The sequence below is a fragment of the Trematomus bernacchii genome, unplaced genomic scaffold (genome assembly GCF_902827165.1).
Source record: "Trematomus bernacchii unplaced genomic scaffold, fTreBer1.1, whole genome shotgun sequence".
Classification (NCBI taxonomy): domain Eukaryota; kingdom Metazoa; phylum Chordata; class Actinopteri; order Perciformes; family Nototheniidae; genus Trematomus; species Trematomus bernacchii.
This window is the reverse complement of record NW_022987688.1, coordinates 288,066-308,093: the sequence shown is the minus strand read 5'-3', so window position 1 is coordinate 308,093 and position 20,028 is coordinate 288,066. Positions and strand designations below refer to the sequence as shown.

The 20,028-nt window shown below is 43.2% G+C and overlaps 1 protein-coding gene across 1 annotated transcript; it reads right to left on the bottom strand.

Moving 5' to 3' along the window:
- Positions 1–226: 226 nt before the first annotated feature.
- Positions 227–15,534, bottom strand: LOC117488266 (potassium voltage-gated channel subfamily A member 3-like). Its single transcript, XM_034137070.1, has 4 exons — positions 14,840–15,534; positions 7,477–7,626; positions 1,942–2,286; positions 227–1,081 (listed from the first exon to the last, which is right to left on the bottom strand). The coding sequence occupies exons 1-4, from the start codon at positions 15,269–15,271 to the stop codon at positions 626–628; spliced, it is 1,383 nt and encodes a 460-aa protein (XP_033992961.1). The 5' UTR covers positions 15,272–15,534; the 3' UTR covers positions 227–625.
- Between the last annotated feature and the right edge of the window lie 4,494 nt (positions 15,535–20,028).

Sequence of the window (20,028 nt, the reverse complement as noted above, 5' to 3'; positions counted from 1 at the left end):
TTACTCAAGTACAAGATCTGAGTACTTCTACTTTGACTCAAGTACAAGATCTGAGTACTTCTACTTTGACTCAAGTACAAGATCTGAGTACTTCTACTTTGACTCAAGTACAAGATCTGAGTACTTCTACTTTGACTCAAGTACAAGATCTGAGTACTTCTACTTTGACTCAAGTACAAGATCTGAGTACTTCTACTTTGACTCAAGATCTGAGTACTTCCTCCCCCTCTGATTATAATCCACCCTAAAGAACAGTTTTTGGATCTAACTGAGGACCCTAACCCCTAAATGAACCCATCTCTCTCTCTCTCTCCCACAGTGTGATGGATATCAGGTTTTTGGGTAAACATGGATTTAAATCCTCCTAAACGTTCCCCTTTCTCCACTCAGGCCTTGTGTAAAGGAAGAACAGTTGTTGGGGTATACATGAGGACCCTAACCCCTAAATGAATCCTTGTCTCGGTGCAAACTGGGATCCCTTTCTCCCGCCCACAGTTTGTAATGGAAGAACAGTTTGTTGGGTACATGAGGACCCTAACTCCTAAATGAATCCTTGTCTTGGTGCTAAACCTCAATCCTTGTTGCTGCGTAACTCTATCTCCAAAGACCCCGACGTCCCCCCCCCTCAGACGTCGGTGAGCTTCCCCGTGTAGGCCTTCCTCGGGCTGCAGTTGGTGTGTTTCAGAGACTCCTCGTCCTCCTCGCTGCTCTCCAGGAACTCGTCCTTGTTGTCAAACTGCTGTCCACAGGTCACGTGTTTGTACTGGAAGTGCTCCTCGTGGTCCGTCTCCCGGTGGTAGAAGTAGTTGAAGTTGGACACGATGACAGGAACGGGCAGAGCGATGGTTAAAACCCCGGCGATGGCGCACAGCGAGCCCACGATCTTTCCTCCGATGGTCACCGGACACATGTCTCCGTATCCCACCGTCGTCATGGAGACCACGGCCCACCAGAAGGCGTCCGGGATGCTGGAGAAACCTGAATCTGGGTCGTCTGTTTCTGCGAAATACACAGCGCTGGAGAAGAGGATGACTCCGATGAAGAGGAAGAAGATGAGAAGGCCCAGCTCCCTCATGCTGGCCTGGAGGAAGAAACAAGTGTTCAGATCACAAAGTCCAACAGGTGACAGTGAACAGTGACGGACACACCGACGTAAACAGTCATTGAGGGGGGGGTACAGGGGATGAAGTGCATTTTTATCCCCTGTATCCCTCTTTTTACAAACCTGGTATCTCAGGGTCACTGACATGCTCCTAATGCTTGTTGTGATCAACAGTTGTTGTTGTTGTTGTTGTGTAACATTGCCCAATACCTTAGACATCTGCTAATGCTAATACACTGATAGTTATTTGACTCTCTGAGGGTGTTGTCCAGTTCAATGTTTTTGACCTGTTTTGAGCGGCCCACCACCAACCCACTGATTGTAGTCTAACACAACGTATTGATATGTAATGACTAGTCTCTCAATCTGGCTCTGAGTTCAGCTGCTTTCTCTTTGAGATCTCAGACACCTTTGAAGGGTTTTTGATCATTTGAGGGTGTTTAGTTTGGAAAGTACATTTAAAAAAAGGATAACTTTCTCTGTATTTCCTCGAGCTCCCCGTCCCTCTTCTTTTCCACCAACACTAAAACCAGGCTCTACATCTGACTTAGGGTTTTGTGCGGGATCCGGTTCCATCGCTGTTCGTTTAGTCCCCACAACCTCTACAGTCTTTAATGAACAAGGTCATTCACGCCCTCCCTACTGCCCCCACTGGCCTGGAAGAGTATTTCATTACTTATCCAGACACAGAGGGTCAACAGCGACTAACTCATATCTTTTGGACACACTAAGTTAAGAAATTGGACAATCCTCTCGGCACACTGGTTAAGAATCACTGCTCTAACTCCCCTCACAAAAGTAGTCATGTCGTATCATATCCTAGGTGTGTAGTACTCCACCTGCAGGGTCTTCCCGAGGATCTGCAGCCCCTTGGAGTGTCGGGACAGCTTGAAGATCCTGAAGACCCTGACCAGGCGGATGACCCTCAGGATGGCGAGGCTCATGGCCTGCTGCCCGGTCCCCTGGTGCTCCGCCAGCACCAGACCCAGCGTGATGAAGTAAGGGATGATGGCCACGATGTCGATGGTGTTCATGATGTTCCTGAAGAACGCCGCTTTGCTCGGGCACGCCAGGGATCGAACCAGCAGCTCGAAGGAGAACCAGATGATGCAGAGCGTTTCCACGATGAAGAACGGGTCGGTGAAGGGGTTCGGCTTCTTCACTCGAGTCGAGGTGCCGTTCACCTGAGGGCAGAGGGGGGGGGAAGTGGAGGAGAGAAGATACTTCGTTACTGGATTTAAAGGTCACCTATTCTGTAAAACCCTCTTCCTCACGTCTCTTCTACATCAACATGTGTCCCCTCTTCTTCATGTCTCTTCTACATCAACATGTGTCCCCTCTTCTTCATGTCTCTTCTACATCAACATGTGTCCCCTCTTCTTCATGTCTCTTCTACATCAACATGTGTCCCCTCTTCTTCATGTCTCTTCTACATCAACATGTGTCCGCTCTTCTTCATGTCTCTTCTACATCAACATGTGTCCCCTCTTCTTCATGTCTCTTCTACATCAACATGTGTCCCCTCTTCTTCATGTCTCTTCTACATCAACATGTGTCCCCTCTTCTTCATGTCTCTTCTACATCAACATGTGTCCCCTCTTCTTCATGTCTCTTCTACATCAACATGTGTCCCCTCTTCTTCATGTCTCTTCTACATCAACATGTGTCCCCTCTTCTTCATGTCTCTTCTACATCAACATGTGTCCCCTCTTCTTCATGTCTCTTCTTCAGCAACATGTGTCCCCTTCATGTCTTCTTCAGCACATTGTCCCTCTTCTCATGTCTCTTCTACATCAACATGTGTCCCCTCTTCTTCATGTCTCTTCTTCATCAACATGTGTCCCCTCTTCTTCATGTCTCTTCTTCATCAACATGTGTCCGCTCTTCTTCATGTCTCTTCTACATCAACATGTGTCCCCTCTTCTTCATGTCTCTTCTACATCAACATGTGTCCCCTCTTCTTCATGTCTCTTCTACATCAACATGTGTCCCCTCTTCTTCATGTCTCTTCTTCATCAACATGTGTCCGCTCTTCTTCATGTCTCTTCTTCATCAACATGTGTCCCCTCTTCTTCATGTCTCTTCTACATCAACATGTGTCCCCTCTTCTTCATGTCTCTTCTTCATCAACATGTGTCCCCTCTTCTTCATGTCTCTTCTACATCAACATGTGTCCCCTCTTCTTCATGTCTCTTCTACATCAACATGTGTCCCCTCTTCTTCATGTCTCTTCTACATCACCATGTGTCCCCTCTTCTTCATGTCTCTTCTTCATCAACATGTGTCCCCTCTTCTTCATGTCTCTTCTACATCACCATGTGTCCCCTCTTCTTCATGTCTCTTCTACATCAACATGTGTCCCCTCTTCTTCATGTCTCTTCTACATCACCATGTGTCCCCTCTTCTTCATGTCTCTTCTTCATCAACATGTGTCCCCTCTTCTACATCAACATGTGTCCCCTCTTCTTCATGTCTCTTCTTCATCAACATGTGTCCCCTCTTCTACATCAACATGTGTCCCCTCTTCTTCACGTCTCTTCTACATCAACATGTGTCCCCTCTTCTTCATGTCTCTTCTACATCAACATGTGTCCCCTCTTCTTCATGTCTCTTCTTCATCAACATGTGTCCACTCTTCTTCATGTCTCTTCTACATCAACATGTGTCCCCTCTTCTTCATGTCTCTTCTACATCAACATGTGTCCCCTCTTCTTCATGTCTCTTCTTCATCAACATGTGTCCCCTCTTCTTCATGTCTCTTCTACATCAACATGTGTCCCCTCTTCTTCATGTCTCTTCTACATCACCATGTGTCCCCTCGTCTTCATGTCTCTTCTTCATCAACATGTGTCCCCTCTTCTTCATGTCTCTTCTACATCACCATGTGTCCCCTCTTCTTCATGTCTCTTCTTCATCAACATGTGTCCCCTCTTCTTCATGTCTCTTCTTCATCAACATGTGTCCCCTCTTCTTCATGTCTCTTCTACATCAACATGTGTCCCCTCTTCTTCATGTCTCTTCTACATCAACATGTGTCCCCTCTTCTTCATGTCTCTTCTACATCAACATGTGTCCCCTCTTCTTCATGTCTCTTCTACATCAACATGTGTCCCCTCTTCTTCATGTCTCTTCTTCATCAACATGTGTCCCCTCTTCTTCATGTCTCTTCTTCATCAACATGTGTCCCCTCTTCTTCATCAACATGTGTCCCCTCTTCTTCATGTCTCTTCTACATCAACATGTGTCCCCTCTTCTTCATGTCTCTTCTTCATCAACATGTGTCCCCTCTTCTTCATGTCTCTTCTTCATCAACATGTGTCCCCTCTTCTTCATGTCTCTTCTTCATCAACATGTGTCCCCTCTTCTTCATGTCTCTTCTACATCACCATGTGTCCCCTCTTCTTCATGTCTCTTCTTCATCAACATGTGTCCCCTCTTCTTCATGTCTCTTCTACATCAACATGTGTCCCCTCTTCTTCATGTCTCTTCTTCATCAACATGTGTCCCCTCTTCTTCATGTCTCTTCTTCATCAACATGTGTCCCCTCTTCTTCATGTCTCTTCTTCATCAACATGTGTCCCCTCTTCTTCATGTCTCTTCTTCATCAACATGTGTCCCCTCTTCTTCATGTCTCTTCTTCATCAACATGTGTCCCCTCTTCTTCATGTCTCTTCTTCATCAACATGTGTCCCCTCTTCTTCATGTCTCTTCTTCATCAACATGTGTCCCCTCTTCTTCATGTCTCTTCTTCATCAACATGTGTCCCCTCTGTGGAAAGAGACTCTGAAAGTTTCAGGAACAAAGATTTTCTCTCTTTTTGATCCATTTCTATAAAAACCTGTCTGAAAATGAGCTGATCAGATTTTGGCCACTTGATGATGTCATAACGATGTTTTGTCTTGTGTAACCATTAGCCAATCAGCAACCAAGGTACCCCCCCCCCCCCCCCCCCCCTTATCACCTGAATCTCCTCCTAGAGCACCATTGAGTTCTTTTTAACCAAATCTCTCTCAGAGGGGCGTGGGGAGGGGCTCCTTATTTTCATCTGAAGTAACAGACAGAGAATCAGCACTTTGGAAACAGGGCTGAAACAGAGGGGATTATGGGTAATGCTGCAATGATCTGTTTGGTGTTTCAGCCAATCAGAGACAGGCTCTGGATATATCTGAGATCTGGGATATATTGATGTTTTTCATCAACAGCTTTTTTAAAAATATTTGTTCCACATGTATATAAATGTTTTAAACTGTTTAATGCTATAGAGTGGCGAAGTCCCTCCCCTTCCGGTTGAGCCCCATGGGACCTTATTTCGGAAAAGTTATGTATTGAAGTCAATGGAGAGAGAAAGATTATCTTTCGATCCCGTTTGAATTGTGCCACGAATTACACATATGATGTTTGTGAATTTAAAAGATAATTTTGCAAGTCAAAAAAATTAAAATGTGTCGTAAAACTGTGAAGTAACACATTTGTTTGTGTGAAAGGCTCAATGAACTACATCTCTGGTCAACCACACACGTCACCAAGATGGCCGTCACTACTGTCTTGTCAACAAACGATTGACTACCCTCACTATCACCACAATGAAACACGTCCTGAAGAATGTCATGCAAAGCCTGCCTTCCTTTGATTCTCTCTGAACTGCCTGGTCGTTTTAATGTTTAATGTCAACCATTTGTGCAGATAGCATGAAGTAGAAAAGATCGCCGATGCTAACGTTAGCGTTAGCATTTCTCCCCCGGAATTAAATGGTGTATTATAGAATGATCACACCGGTGACAGTACTATTCAAAGGGTTCACGAAATATGACTACTACTCTTACTGTTTAACATTTTGGGTTACTTAATGTTACTTCATGTTAAGGCTAATAAAAATGACAAGGCTGTAATGCTAACTAACGTGCTAGCTACTAGCTAGGTAGCTAACTTGATCAAGCCACTCCTGGTCGTTTCATCAGACGGGAAGCAAAAGAACGAGCAAGACCCATTGCTGGTATGATAACAACCTGGTACTAAGCACACAGGCATCTTGTTAAAGTTATCTTATCTTAGCCAGCGCCATATAGATAGATTATATCTATATGGCGCTGATCTTAGGTATCTGAATGGTGGAGGTAAACAATTGTGACATCACTTACGCGACTCTGGGATTTGTAGTCTTTCTAGTTACGTATTTTTCATAGTCTTATATTTCAACAGTTTTACGACAAACTGTGACTTTTTTGACATGGAAATTATTTTTTAAGATTGACAAACATCATATGTGTAATTCATGGCACAATTCAAACGGGATCGAGAGATAAGTTTTCTCTCTCCATTGACTTCAATACATAACTTTTCCGGAATAAGGTCCCATACCCCGGAAGTAAGTGGGAGGGACTTCGCCACTCTATTTATTTCTATTTCAGAAATATTTTGGACTGTTTATTTCCAGTATCTTAATTTATTTATGTTTTTATGCTGCTGCAACGCAAACATTTCCCAAATTGGGATCAATAAAGTACTCATCTGTCGATCTAAGTACATGTCTCTGGTATCAGTACTTTACTCCACTACTTATTTTTCTAAACACTTTTTACTTTCTACTTCTTACATGTTGAACACAAATACCTGTACTATCTACTTCTTACATGTTGAACTCAAATACCTGTACTTTCTACTTCTTACATGTTGAACTCAAATACCTGTACTTTCTACTTCTTACATGTTGAACACAAATACCTGTACTTTCTACTTCTTACATGTTGATCACAAATACCTGTACTTTCTACTTCTTACATGTTGATCACAAATACCTGTACTTTCTACTTCTTACATGTTGAACACAAATACCTGTACTTTCTACTTCTTACATGTTGAACACAAATACCTGTACTTTCTACTTCTCACATGTTGAACACAAACACCTGTACTTTCTACTTCTTACATGTTGAACCCAAATACCTGTACTTTCTACTTCTCACATTTCCCAAACAGGCTGGTTCCTTTAGTTTGAATGTGTGTTTGGTGGCGTGATCATTATTATTTAGAGTCATTGCGTGCCTATTGATTTGAACACGATCCGTGTATCCATCATTTCCTGGTCTTCTCTAAAGAAGAGGGACCAATGAAAACGTTGTCATGTTGCCGTTGTTCAGCATGGAAACATTCATTAGCTAACAATGACATTATTGTTCTATTAATATAAAGGGAGGTCAGGTACTCTTTAAAACAGCTGCTAGTTATGGGTACTTTTTACTGAAGTACACTTCAAAGCCTCTTTACTTTCACTTGAGTCAAGAAGTTTAGTCAGTACTTCTACTTTCACCAGAGTATTTTTAAACACGAGTATCTGTACTTCTACTTGAGTAAAGGATGTGTTTTGCCCTCTCTACCTGCTGGAACAGCTGCTGAGAATCCTCACGAAACTCGGGCAGCGTCTCCAGGCAGAAGATGACGATGGAGATGAGGATGACGAGCACGGAGACGATGGCGATGCCTCGCGCCGGACCCGAGCTCTCCGGGTACTCGAACAGGAGCCACACCTGGGGAAGAAAGAAAGGTGAGTTTCACTGAAACCAGGAGGTAATAAGGAGATAGAAATGAGCTAAAAATGCCCCTAAACATCATAAAAGTACCCGTTCATTCATATTCATATATACTTAGCTTTGATTCACTAAAAAAGTACATACTGATATACACCTGAACATCAGCAGAAGAGGACTCTTTAAAGAAGAGACACTACATACTGATATACACCTGAACATCAGCAGGAGAGGACTCTTTAAAGTAGAGACACTACATACTGATATACACCTGAACATCAGCAGGAGAGGACTCTTTAAAGTAGAGACACTACATACTGATATACACCTGAACATCAGCAGGAGAGGACTCTTTAAAGTAGAGACACTAAATACTGATATACACCTGAACATCAGCAGGAGAGGACTCTTTAAAGTAGAGACACTATATACTGATATACTCCTGAACATCAGCAGGAGAGGACTCTTTAAAGTAGAGACACTACATACTGATATACACCTGAACATCAGCAGGAGAGGACTCTTTAAAGAAGAGACACTACATACTGATATACACCTGAACATCAGCAGGAGAGGACTCTTTAAAGTAGAGACACTACATACTGATATACACCTGAACATCAGCAGGAGAGGACTCTTTAAAGTAGAGACACTACATACTGATATACACCTGAACATCAGCAGGAGAGGACTCTTTAAAGTAGAGACACTAAATACTGATATACACCTGAACATCAGCAGGAGAGGACTCTTTAAAGTAGAGACACTATATACTGATATACTCCTGAACATCAGCAGGAGAGGACTCTTTAAAGTAGAGACACTACATACTGATATACACCTGAACATCAGCAGGAGAGCACTCTTTAAAGTAGAGACACTACATACTGATATACACCTGAACATCAGCAGGAGAGGACTCTTTCAAGTAGAGACACTACATACTGATATACACCTGAACATCAGCAGGAGAGGACTCTTTAAAGTAGAGACACTAAATACTGATATACACCTGAACATCAGCAGGAGAGGACTCTTTAAAGTAGAGACACTATATACTGATATACTCCTGAACATCAGCAGGAGAGGACTCTTTAAAGTAGAGACACTACATACTGATATACACCTGAACATCAGCAGGAGAGCACTCTTTAAAGTAGAGACACTACATACTGATATACACCTGAACATCAGCAGGAGAGGACTCTTTCAAGTAGAGACACTACATACTGATATACACCTGAACATCAGCAGGAGAGCACTCTTTAAAGTAGAGACACTACATACTGATATACACCTGAACATCAGCAGGAGAGGACTCTTTCAAGTAGAGACACTACATACTGATATACACCTGAACATCAGCAGGAGAGGACTCTTTAAAGTAGAGACACTACATACTGATATACACCTGAACATCAGCAGGAGAGGACTCTTTAAAGTAGAGACACTACATACTGATATACACCTGAACATCAGCAGGAGAGGACTCTTTAAAGTAGAGACACTACATACTGATATACACCTGAACCTCACAAGAGAGGACTCTTTAAAGTAGAGACACTACATACTGATATACACCTGAACATCAGCAGGAGAGGACTCTTTAAAGTAGAGACACTACATACTGATATACACCTGAACACCAGCAGGAGAGGACTCTTTAAAGTAGAGACACTACATACTGATATACACCTGAATATCAGCAGGAGAGGACTCTTTAAAGTAGAGACACTACATACTGATATACACCTGAACATCAGCAGGAGAGGACTCTTTAAATTAGAGACACTACATACTGATATACACCTGAACATCAGCAGGAGAGGACTCTTTAAAGTAGAGACACTACATACTGATATACACCTGAACATCAGCAGGAGAGGACTCTTTAAAGTAGAGACACTACATACTGATATACACCTGAACCTCACAGGAGAGGACTCTTTAAAGTAGAGACACTACATACTGATATACACCTGAACCTCACAGGAGAGGACTCTTTAAAGTAGAGACACTGCATACTGATATACACCTGAACACCAGCAGGAGAGGACTCTTTAAAGTAGAGACACTACATACTGATATACACCTGAACATCAGCAGGAGAGGACTCTTTAAAGTAGAGACACTACATACTGAAATACACCTGAACATCAGCAGGAGAGGACTCTTTAAAGTAGAGACATTACATACTGATATCCACCTGAACACCAGCAGGAGAGGACTCTTTAAAGTAGAGACACTACATACTGATATACACCTGAACATCAGCAGGAGAGGACTCTTTAAAGTAGAGACACTACATACTGATATACACCTGAACCTCACAGGAGAGGACTCTTTAAAGTAGAGACACTACATACTGATATACACCTGAACCTCACAGGAGAGGACTCTTTAAAGTAGAGACACTACATACTGATATACACCTGAACATCAGCAGGAGAGGACTCTTTAAAGTAGAGACACTACATACTGATATACACCTGAACATCAGCAGGAGAGGACTCTTTCAAGTAGAGACACTACGTACTGATATACACCTGAACATCAGCAGAAGAGGACTCTTTAAAGTAGAGACACTACGTACTGATATACACCTGAACATCAGCAGAAGAGGACTCTTTAAAGTAGAGACACTACATACTGATATACACCTGAACATCAGCAGGAGAGGACTCTTTAAAGTAGAGACACTACATACTGATATACACCTGAACATCAGCAGGAGAGGACTCTTTAAAGTAGAGACACTACATACTGATATACACCTGAACATCAGCAGGAGAGGACTCTTTAAATTAGAGACACTACATACTGATATACACCTGAACATCAGCAGGAGAGGACTCTTTAAAGTAGAGACACTACATACTGATATACACCTGAACATCAGCAGGAGAGGACTCTTTAAAGTAGAGACACTACATACTGATATACACCTGAACATCAGCAGGAGAGGACTCTTTAAAGTAGAGACACTACGCACTGATATACACCTGAACATCAGCAGGAGAGGACTCTTTAAAGTAGAGACACTACATACTGATATACACCTGAACATCAGCAGGAGAGGACTCTTTAAAGTAGAGACACTACATACTGATATACACCTGAACATCAGCAGGAGAGGACTCTTTAAAGTAGAGACACTACATACTGATATACACCTGAACATCAGCAGGAGAGGACTCTTTAAAGTAGAGACACTACATACTGATATACACCTGAACCTCACAGGAGAGGACTCTTTAAAGTAGAGACACTACATACTGATATACACCTGAACATCAGCAGGAGAGGACTCTTTAAAGTAGAGACACTACATACTGATATACACCTGAACATCAGCAGGAGAGGACTCTTTAAAGTAGAGACACTACATACTGAAATACACCTGAACATCAGCAGGAGAGGACTCTTTAAAGTAGAGACACTACATACTGATATCCACCTGAACATCAGCAGGAGAGAACTCTTTAAAGTAGAGACACTAAATACTGATATACACCTGAACATCAGCAGGAGAGGACTCTTTAAAGTAGAGACACAACATACTGAAATACACCTGAACATCAGCAGGAGAGGACTCTTTAAAGTAGAGACACTACATACTGATATACACCTGAACATCAGCAGGAGAGGACTCTTTAAAGTAGAGACACTGCATACTGATATACACCTGAACATCAGCAGGAGAGGACTCTTTAAAGTAGAGACACTACATACTGATATACACCTGAACATCAGCAGGAGAGGACTCTTTAAAGTAGAGACACTACATACTGATATACACCTGAACATCAGCAGGAGAGGACTCTTTAAAGTAGAGACACTGCATACTGATATACACCTGAACATCAGCAGGAGAGGACTCTTTAAAGTAGAGACACTACATACTGATATACACCTGAACATCAGCAGGAGAGGACTCTTTAAAGTAGAGACACTACATACTGATATACACCTGAACATCAGCAGGAGAGGACTCTTTAAAGTAGAGACACTACGCACTGATATACACCTGAACATCAGCAGGAGAGGACTCTTTAAAGTAGAGACACTACATACTGATATACACCTGAACACCAGCAGGAGAGCACTCTTTAAAGTAGAGACACTACATACTGATATACACCTGAACACCAGCAGGAGAGCACTCTTTAAAGTAGAGACACTACACACTGATATACACCTGAACACCAGCAGGAGAGGACTCTTTAAAGTAGAGACACTACATACTGATATACACCTGAACACCAGCAGGAGAGGACTCTTTAAAGTAGAGACACTACACACTGATATGCACCTGAACACCAGCAGGAGAGGACTCTTTAAAGTAGAGACACTACACACTGATATACACCTGAACACCAGCAGGAGAGGACTCTTTAAAGTAGAGACACTACACACTGATATACACCTGAACATCAGCAGGAGAGGACTCTTTAAAGTAGAGACACTACATACTGATATACACCTGAACATCAGCAGGAGAGGACTCTTTAAAGTAGAGACACTGCATACTGATATACACCTGAACATCAGCAGGAGAGGACTCTTTAAAGTAGAGACACTACATACTGATATACACCTGAACATCAGCAGGAGAGGACTCTTTAAAGTAGAGACACTACATACTGATATACACCTGAACATCAGCAGGAGAGGACTCTTTAAAGTAGAGACACTACATACTGATATACACCTGAACATCAGCAGGAGAGGACTCTTTAAAGTAGAGACACTGCATACTGATATACACCTGAACATCAGCAGGAGAGGACTCTTTAAAGTAGAGACACTACATACTGATATACACCTGAACATCAGCAGGAGAGGACTCTTTAAAGTAGAGACACTACATACTGATATACACCTGAACATCAGCAGGAGAGGACTCTTTAAAGTAGAGACACTACGCACTGATATACACCTGAACATCAGCAGGAGAGGACTCTTTAAAGTAGAGACACTACATACTGATATACACCTGAACACCAGCAGGAGAGCACTCTTTAAAGTAGAGACACTACATACTGATATACACCTGAACACCAGCAGGAGAGCACTCTTTAAAGTAGAGACACTACACACTGATATACACCTGAACACCAGCAGGAGAGGACTCTTTAAAGTAGAGACACTACATACTGATATACACCTGAACACCAGCAGGAGAGGACTCTTTAAAGTAGAGACACTACACACTGATATGCACCTGAACACCAGCAGGAGAGGACTCTTTAAAGTAGAGACACTACACACTGATATACACCTGAACACCAGCAGGAGAGGACTCTTTAAAGTAGAGACACTACACACTGATATACACCTGAACATCAGCAGGAGAGGACTCTTTAAAGTAGAGACACTACACACTGATATACACCTGAACACCAGCAGGAGAGGACTCTTTAAAGTAGAGACACTACACACTGATATACACCTGAACACCAGCAGGAGAGGACTCTTTAAAGTAGAGACACTACATACTGATATACACCTGAACCTCACAGGAGAGGACTCTTTAAAGTAGAGACACTGCATACTGATATACACCTGAACACCAGCAGGAGAGGACTCTTTAAAGTAGAGACACTACACACTGATATGCACCTGAACATCAGCAGGAGAGGACTCTTTAAAGTAGAGACACTACATACTGATATACACCTGAACACCAGCAGGAGAGGACTCTTTAAAGTAGAGACACTACACACTGATATACACCTGAACATCAGCAGGAGAGGACTCTTTAAAGTAGAGACACTACATACTGATATACACCTGAACATCAGCAGGAGAGGACTCTTTAAAGTAGAGACACTACATACTGATACACACCTGAACATCAGCAGGAGAGGACTCTTTAAAGTAGAGACACTACATACTGATATACACCTGAACATCAGCAGGAGAGGACTCTTTAAAGTAGAGACACTACATACTGATATACACCTGAACATCAGCAGGAGAGGACTCTTTAAAGTAGAGACACTACGCACTGATATACACCTGAACATCAGCAGGAGAGGACTCTTTAAAGTAGAGACACTACATACTGATATACACCTGAACATCAGCAGGAGAGGACTCTTTAAAGTAGAGACACTACATACTGATATACACCTGAACATCAGCAGGAGAGGACTCTTTAAAGTAGAGACACTACATACTGATATACACCTGAACATCAGCAGGAGAGGACTCTTTAAAGTAGAGACACTACATACTGATATACACCTGAACCTCACAGGAGAGGACTCTTTAAAGTAGAGACACTACATACTGATATACACCTGAACATCAGCAGGAGAGGACTCTTTAAAGTAGAGACACTACATACTGATATACACCTGAACATCAGCAGGAGAGGACTCTTTAAAGTAGAGACACTACATACTGAAATACACCTGAACATCAGCAGGAGAGGACTCTTTAAAGTAGAGACACTACATACTGATATCCACCTGAACATCAGCAGGAGAGAACTCTTTAAAGTAGAGACACTAAATACTGATATACACCTGAACATCAGCAGGAGAGGACTCTTTAAAGTAGAGACACAACATACTGAAATACACCTGAACATCAGCAGGAGAGGACTCTTTAAAGTAGAGACACTACATACTGATATACACCTGAACACCAGCAGGAGAGCACTCTTTAAAGTAGAGACACTACACACTGATATACACCTGAACACCAGCAGGAGAGGACTCTTTAAAGTAGAGACACTACATACTGATATACACCTGAACACCAGCAGGAGAGGACTCTTTAAAGTAGAGACACTACACACTGATATGCACCTGAACACCAGCAGGAGAGGACTCTTTAAAGTAGAGACACTACACACTGATATACACCTGAACACCAGCAGGAGAGGACTCTTTAAAGTAGAGACACTACACACTGATATACACCTGAACATCAGCAGGAGAGGACTCTTTAAAGTAGAGACACTACACACTGATATACACCTGAACACCAGCAGGAGAGGACTCTTTAAAGTAGAGACACTACACACTGATATACACCTGAACACCAGCAGGAGAGGACTCTTTAAAGTAGAGACACTACATACTGATATACACCTGAACATCAGCAGGAGAGGACTCTTTAAAGTAGAGACACTACATACTGATATACACCTGAACACCAGCAGGTCACAATGGGTTTAGTTTTCGTAATGAGTGACAAAGACCTGGCGCTGGAAGTCGTTCTCCGGCAGGGGGCGCTCCTCCTCTTTTATGAAGCCCTCGTCCTCCTTGAAGTTCTCCACCACTTCTTCTCCTAACTCGTAGAACTTGATCTCCTCCATGAAGATGTCCACGGGAACATTAACGGGTCTCCGCAGCCTCCCCCCGGACTGATAGTAGTAAAGAATCGCGTCAAAACTCGGTCTGTTGCGGTCGAAGAAGTACTCGTTGCGTAAAGGATCGAAAAAACGCATCCTTTTCTTCGGGTTCCCCAGTAGCGTTTGTGGAAACCGCGCGAGCGTCTGGAGCTGCGTCTCGAAGCGCAGCCCCGAGATGTTGATGAGTACGCGCTCGCAGCAGCAGTCCTGGTTCCTCGTGCTCTGCTGCGGGTCCAGAGCCACAGTCTCATCAAGGTTCTCCCCGGGAACCACGGTCATGGTTCCCCAGGTTCCTCAACGCGCCGCCGCTTCTCTGCGCTCCTCCAACGCTCCTCTACCGCTCCTTCCCCGCTGCGCGTAATTTGGCTTTTTCGCGTCTTTTTCCTCCTTTTTCTTTGTCTTTTCTTTTTACTTCTTCTTCGTTTCTCCGTGTCACGTCTGCAGGTGAGCTGGCTCTTCTGGCATTGTGTTGCCCTCCCCCCCCCGCTGCGCTCCTCACCTTTCCGCGTGCTCTCTCTGCCGCGGCTGTCTGGACTGTCACATTCAGAGCCCTCCTCGCGCTGACGTGTGTGTGTGCGCTCACTCTGAGGACACACACACACACACACACACACACACACACACACACACACACACACACACACACATATGCTCGTTATGGATCCAATCCAGATATTCAGCAACAAGCGTGCACACAAACCTGTTTCAAATTCCTTATTATTTGGGTTGCTGCTGATTTCCATTAGAAAAACGGTTTATTATTATTTATTAAGTGTAAGGAGCATCATTTGACCTTATATTTTTTTAACATTTAAGATATTTTATGACCCACCCTCTGATTCGGCTTACCCTTTATGGCTAATATTTGCACATCTGAGTCACAGACACATTTAATTTGGGTTACTATTGTTCTTAACACAATATCTATGATTTGATGAAAGTAGTAAACCGGTCAGATTTGACCCAAACACAACAGAAATCGTGCACACATTAAAACCCTGTTTCTGCCTGTAAACATGAGGACACGTGAACGCGCAAAGAGTCGTGCGTAAGGAACCTGTTGTCTCCAGCGCGCGCACCGGCTCAAGGTTATGCGCGTGGGTTCATGTTTAAGGTGAAACACGGTGTGATGTTTCCAAATACGCGCATGCAATCATGAATGGAGGCGTGAAAAACGTGCGATTTCATGCAAAAACACGCGATTCTCGTGAAAGCGATGTTTTTCATTCATGATTTTGACCTGAGTACCTGTTGTCTTCCTGCAGCCAAACACCCTCCACGAGGCTCTGCGATGAAGCTGTGTGCACGAGGAACAACACAAACACACATGTATTCTCCTTTTCACTGAGAGCAGCTTCCTCTCCTCCATTCATAGAAAGGCTGTTCATCTCAGGGCTTCACTTAGGGACCGTCATTAAACCATTCTTACCATTCACCACCCAATGCTTACATTTTCCCACATGAGGGAAAATATATTTATTTAAAAATTACAATAAATGTGTCGTATGGAGGTTTTTTCCATAGCTTCCATATCATGTAGTTAAAGTACTCCAAACTGGTATTATTACACTGTTTCCTTGAATTAAAATCCAGTATATTTCCAGTACAGAGGTGTGTCATACTCCATTAATACAATGCTGCATTGATTTAAAAACAAGTGTCCTGTTGTAAAGAAGCTATCGAAAAAAACAAGACTTTTTCATTCAAATATTCCTATTTTAAGGCAACATGTGTCTGAGAGGGAGACAAACAGTGCTGTGCTGTTAAACAAGCCATAACAATAATAATACAAATATATGTAAAGACATTTATCTGTTTGAATGTAACCAGATTGTAAAAACTACTACAAAATGTCTCAAAATGGCCGTTAATAAATGACCATTTTAGTTTAAAAACATTTGGCTAACTTGGAGATATTAGTGAAAATGATGCTTCAAAAGTCCATCCATCTTCTCCCTCTTATCCGTGGTCGGGTCTCGGAGGTATCAGTTCCAGCAGAGAGCCCCAAACGTTCCTTTCCCCTCATCAACCAGCTCTGACTGGGGGATCCCAAGGCGCTCCCAGGCCAGCCAAGAGATATAATCCCTCCACCTGGTCCTAGGTCTACCCCTCGGTCTCCTCCCAGCTGGACGTGCCTGGAACACCTCCCTAGAGAGGCGCCCAGGTGGCATCCTTACTAGGTGCCCGAACCACCTCAACTGGAGCCGTTCAACTCTGAGTCCCTCCCAGATGACTGAACCTCTCACCTTATCCCTAAGGGAGACGCCAGCCACCCTGCGGAGAAAACCCATCTCGGCCGCTTGTATCCGCGATCTGGTTCTTTGGGTCATGACCCATCCTTCATGACCATAGGTGAGGGTAGGGACGGAAATGGCCCGGTAGACAGAGAGCTTCTGGCTCAGCTCTCTTTTCGTCACACAGTGCGGTAAAGCGACTGCAGTACCGCTCCGATTCTCCGATGCTCCGGCCCATCTCACGCTCCATTGTTCCCTCACTCGAGAACAAGACCCCGAGATACTTGAACTCCTTCACTTGGGGTAAGGACTCATTCCCTACTTGGAGTGGACAGTCCTTAAAAAGTCATTCAGAAAATAGGGAACATGCAGATTCAAGCCCACTTGAATTACATCTGAAGACATGTAATAGTGTTTTGGACGTAACTACAATTTTAAAGAAGAACCACAAATTACAAGCATTTTGCAGCAGAAACAAGAAAAACTATCGCCTCCTTTTCGCAGCGAGCAGGTTTTTAAATGTCCCAGAGAGGAAGGTAAACAGTCCTGTGCTGTGAAACAAGTCATACAAATAATAAGAAAAACATATTGACAGACATTTATCAGTGTTTGCATGAAACCAGATTTTAAAAACTACTACAAATGAACCCAAAATGCCCCCAAAAATAACTAAAAGTATATAAAAAAGGGATTTCCTTTAGGGACTGTTAATAAATGACCCAAACCCAATTTGAGTTAAAAAAACATTTGTCTAACTTGGAGATATTAGTGAAAATGATGCAAAAAAAGTCATTCAGAAAACAGGGAACAGGCAGATTTAATGAAGACATTTAATAGTGTTTGAAACAAGACCAACTTTATTCTCTTCTCCACAGCGAGCATGTTTTTAAATGTCTCGGAGAAGAAGGTAAACAGAGCTGCAACAAGTCAGCGAGGGCAAGCTGGAAAGAAGGAGAGCTTCTGGGCTGCGGCTCAAAGCCATGACGTGTTCTCCCAAAATAACCAGATTTCTCTCCGGCTTCAGGAAAACAGAGTCTTTTCCCAGGGAAGAACCCGAGGGAGCGACGGGGGGGGAGGAGGAATGACACGAGAGGAAAACACAGATCTGCATCTCTAAGCAAGAAGAGTGTGAAAGTCATTCAGAAAATAGCAAACATGCAGGTTTTACACCGCTTTAAGGGGATCCAAAGTAAGACACCAACATGTGTAACATCCAATGCTGTGTTTGCATGCAACCACGATGTCAAAAGTACCACAAAAGGTCTCAAAAAGACAGTTAAAACGTAACAATTGTACCTGCCCAGTTTTACCTAGGGACCGTCAATAAGTTACTGTTTGAGTGACAACAATACTGTTTTAGTCTAACTAACCCATATTAGTCAGAAAGCATTGAGAAAATATCAAACTTCATACTTTTTAAGTTCAAAATGTCTCAAAATACTTAGAAAACATTTTAAAATGTACCTGCCCGTTCAAATAAAAGGGTTTTCTGTTAGGAACCGTCAATAAATGACTGTTTTAGTGACCAAAACACAATTTCAGTCTCAAAACCCTTGGCTAATTCAGTGAGAAAATAGGAAACATGCAGATTTGATCCCACTGTAAGGGAATCCAAAGTAATAACACACATGTATATCAGTAGAGAAACATCCAGTGCTGTGTTTGCATGCAACCACAGTGTCAAAAGCACCAGAAAAAGTCGCAGATGCCCCTTTCACACCGGCGCTTTTCCAGCTCCGAGCCGGAGCTGGAAAAGCGCCGGTGTGAAAGGGGCATCTGTGATCGTTTTTCCTCTTCACACCGCAGCGGCGTCGCGTCATAGCTCCGGAATCCGGTTCACTTCCAGCTCCAAAAAATTGTCGGTCTAGAGGCAAGAGCTTCGGAGCTATGACGCGGCGTCGCTTACGTCTCTCTTACGTTGAGGCGTGCAGGAAACTAAACCCACCTCCCCTGAACATGGGTCGACTGAAGAGTCTCGTCATGCCTGCCTACAAGCAGTAGCGCTGAGCAAAGTGACTAGAAGGCAACACTTTATAAAGTCAGGCAACACTAACCAGGCTTCGTGTGATTCTGTTTATTTGTACCTTACTTTGACCATCCGTTCGCTGTTATTGATCATTGTGGAGAGCAGGCAGACGTTTTGTTTGTTATTATAGCAGCTATCGGATGGAATCAATACATGGGCTGCACAGGTTGTCATGTCCGACTATCACAAGTAGAATCATAATGAAAAATACGTCGGTAAAAAGTGCCTGTAGAAAACGGCTTAGCAAGTAGTCAGTTTAGCTTCGGTTGCTATGCTAACATCACCCATGTTATACCAGAGAAACTTTCATAACAGCGTTGTGATGCCAAACAGCGTCAATTCAGACTGACACACATTCACTTAAGGGGAACTGGGGATATGTATCAGCTGCTTGTGTGACAGTCAGACAGTGAATACTTTAGAGCCGTGTGAGCTAACCCGGAGCTAACGGGAGAATACACTCCCGTGGAAGAGCAGCCAGCACTGCAGCGGTCGGTAAATGAAACACATTAATAAACAATGAACCACGGCACTCTGGAGAAAAGTATAAGGTTGGAGAAGTCGTTATTTAATTTAATCTGGCTTCGTATGATTAAAAGCAACACGATCATCGACCCGACGCAGTCCCCCCCCCGTTGTTGTTGTGAGCTCCGTTGGGGAGAAAATCAGCGACGTAAACTGTGACGTCATGACGCAGCAGCGGCAGCTCTGGGCGGTGTGAACAGAGCGGGAGCTGAAAAGGGAAACCGGAGCTGAACCAGAAAAGCTCTCGCTAG